Source organism: Oryzias melastigma, unplaced genomic scaffold, assembly GCF_002922805.2.
Source record: "Oryzias melastigma strain HK-1 unplaced genomic scaffold, ASM292280v2 sc00231, whole genome shotgun sequence".
In the NCBI taxonomy this organism is placed as follows: domain Eukaryota; kingdom Metazoa; phylum Chordata; class Actinopteri; order Beloniformes; family Adrianichthyidae; genus Oryzias; species Oryzias melastigma.
The window spans coordinates 477,130-479,782 of record NW_023416884.1 but is presented as its reverse complement, the minus strand read 5'-3'; the positions used below and the strand labels follow the sequence as shown (position 1 = coordinate 479,782).

The following is a 2,653-nucleotide window of genomic DNA, read 5'->3' as shown; positions in this document are numbered from 1 at the left end:
TCACACAGGAAGAATGAAGACTCATCAGTTAATCTATGAAGCATGTTTTTGGACTGTCTGAGAAATCTACTGTGCAAAGACAAACATGCAAAGTCCACACAGAAAGTCCCAACAGGGTTTCAAACGAGGTTTTATTGCTGTCAGATGAGAGAGCTAATCACTACACCACTGTGCAGGCACAAAATTTTCAAATTTAGGTAATTTTCCTCTATCGGACACTTTGGTAACATGTATTGAAAGACAAATATTAATTTCCAGATAAAACAAAAAACAAGACTTTTTTTTTAAAAAAAGGTTAAAAATATACTACATTTAAAAAAAAAAAAAAAAATAAATAAAATCGTCTACAAAAACCAGTGTTTCAACACACACACACACACACACAAAAAATCTAAAATGTTGCATGGTATAATTGAAAAAAAAACTTAATAAAATCTCTAGAGTGGCTTAAAGGTTCAGTTCTGTTGTCTCACACCGGAATAAACACAGTCTATGTTTAAGTCGTTCTTCTGTCTTCTTGATCTCTTGGACCTCTTCACATTTATAGCAGCATAATGAAGGTTTTCTGTGTCTTTGTTCTCAGCCTGAAACCAGATTCACAAATAAAGATCACAGTTTGAACTTTGTGTGAATCCAAGAAGAACATGATAACTGAAGAGAGTCTCACCTCTGAGCTTCTTAAGGGGGCAGCAGGTGATCGTTCCTCTGGTTATGAAATGGAAAAGTTTTACTTCAAGAACACACTTGTTGAACAGTGAAATAAGTTTGTTTACCTTTGGAGGTGCAGTTGTTTCTCTTGTTGATCTTCCACAGAAGAAAAAGCAGAAAAATAGTAAAAACGCTCATGATGGTCAATAATCCAACCAAAGTGTAAAGAATCACAGAGTTCTGTGGAGCTGCAGAGTTTGGCACAAGAAAAAAAAAAATAACTTTAAATGAATCTGAATGTTGTTTTGTCCACACATCTGATTTTTCAAAAGGTAAAACCTACCTGAGAGGTCCAGTTTTGTCCCGTTTCCAAACAGTATGTGTCCACATGAGACAACAGCACAGTAGTAGATCCCAGAATGAGACTCAGTCAGGTTCTTCATGTGGAGATTGTAGACACAACTGTGTGTTTGTGTGTTCTTTGTTTTCTCACACTGATCATTCCTGCCTCCATGAGTGTAAATGAGTCCTGGATGAGAGTCTTCAGAGTCTTTGAACCAGTAAACTCTGTGTTCTCCATCACAGCTCCCAGTGTGTACTGTACAGTTCAGAGTCACAGAGTCTCCTGGATGGATGTTCTCAGAGGACGACTGATCCACTGAAGTCTGAATATGAGATGAAGGATTCTTTACATGGACACTATAGCCCTCCAAAAATGTGAGACTGTGAGAATCAGAACTTATGCAGTGATAGATAGCTGAGTCTGAAAATTGCAACTTAAAAATCTTCAAGTGATGAGTTTGGTTTTCTTTTTCCAGTCTGAAGCGTGAATTGTTCTTGAATTCACCAAAAAAGGTAACTGCTTTGCTGAATAGAAAGAAACTGGATATGATTTCGAGCTTACGTCCCAAAATTTGCTTGTACCAGAAGATCTGTCTTGAGTTATGCTCTTCATAAGAACATTCCAAAGTTACAGTTTCACCAAAGTTGAAACAAGCATGTTTCTGGTGTAAAGAAGATGACGATTTCAGATCATTCCTCTGACCTGTAGTCAACATAAAATAAAATACATAAAAAATGTTAAAGAAAGTTGTATAGGGTTCTCGGAAATAAATGTTAAAATAAAAGCTTAACTTACCATTTGCTGCTACAAACAAACATGTCAAAAAGAAAACAAATAGTTCAGAAATCATCATGTCTGGATTCTCGTGTCGAAAGAAAATACAACTGACGATTTTTCACATTTATAGTGACAAGACTGCATTTGATTGGTTCTCTAAAGTGACAACAGCTTAGGAAACATGGTCACATGATCAAAACCACAACTAGGTTTGTGTCTGTACAAATGTGATGGGAGTGTCCAGTGGCACACATTGAAAGGCTGACTTCTGCTAACTCTCCAATGTCATTTTAACAATATCTGATACAGAAACTTTAAACAGTTTATTTAGTAAAAAATAACTTCTAAACCCTGCAAATGTAATTTGTGTATTTCAGTTTATTTATTTGTATTTAAATTTCTTGATTTTTGCATCCTGGTAAAAAGAGGTGATTGAGGGTTCAGCTTCTACTTGTCCTGGTGACTCAGAGGACCCAAACACTGGCGGAAGAGGAAAAGACAGGAAACCTTAATCTTATCCATTTTCTGGTCCATTCGCATTGACTGGGCCATTGAAGCACTCTCTCTTTAGCTCTCCGCATAAGACACAGGACACCGGCTGTTTGCATTTTTTTCTTTGAGTGATGAAACAACATGAAGGAAAATGATTCTAGGAGGACTTTTTGGGCTGAGACCAGCCAGGTACCTTTGGAAGAGCCCTAGCTGCCAGAAAAACAGATGAAGCAAGTGTTTGGAAACACTTCAAATCATACTTCAATAAGCATATAAAGTACTTAACACACAATTTTTATGAATGCAACATCAAAACATTTGCTCATTGAGGCCTATTTATTAATAACAAAACATCTTTAATCTTTGAACACAAACAAAATGTTAAAACATGTA

The 2,653-nt window shown here is 36.3% G+C and overlaps 1 protein-coding gene across 1 annotated transcript; it reads right to left on the bottom strand.

The window, feature by feature from the left end:
- Nucleotides 1-22: 22 nt before the first annotated feature.
- Nucleotides 23-1,841, bottom strand: LOC112139544. The gene is made up of 5 exons (XM_024262362.2): nucleotides 1,787-1,841; nucleotides 992-1,693; nucleotides 774-896; nucleotides 668-705; nucleotides 23-584 (listed from the first exon to the last, which is right to left on the bottom strand). Exons 1-5 carry the CDS (start codon nucleotides 1,839-1,841, stop codon nucleotides 456-458), a joined length of 1,047 nt encoding a protein of 348 aa, XP_024118130.1. The 3' UTR covers nucleotides 23-455.
- Between the last annotated feature and the right edge of the window lie 812 nt (nucleotides 1,842-2,653).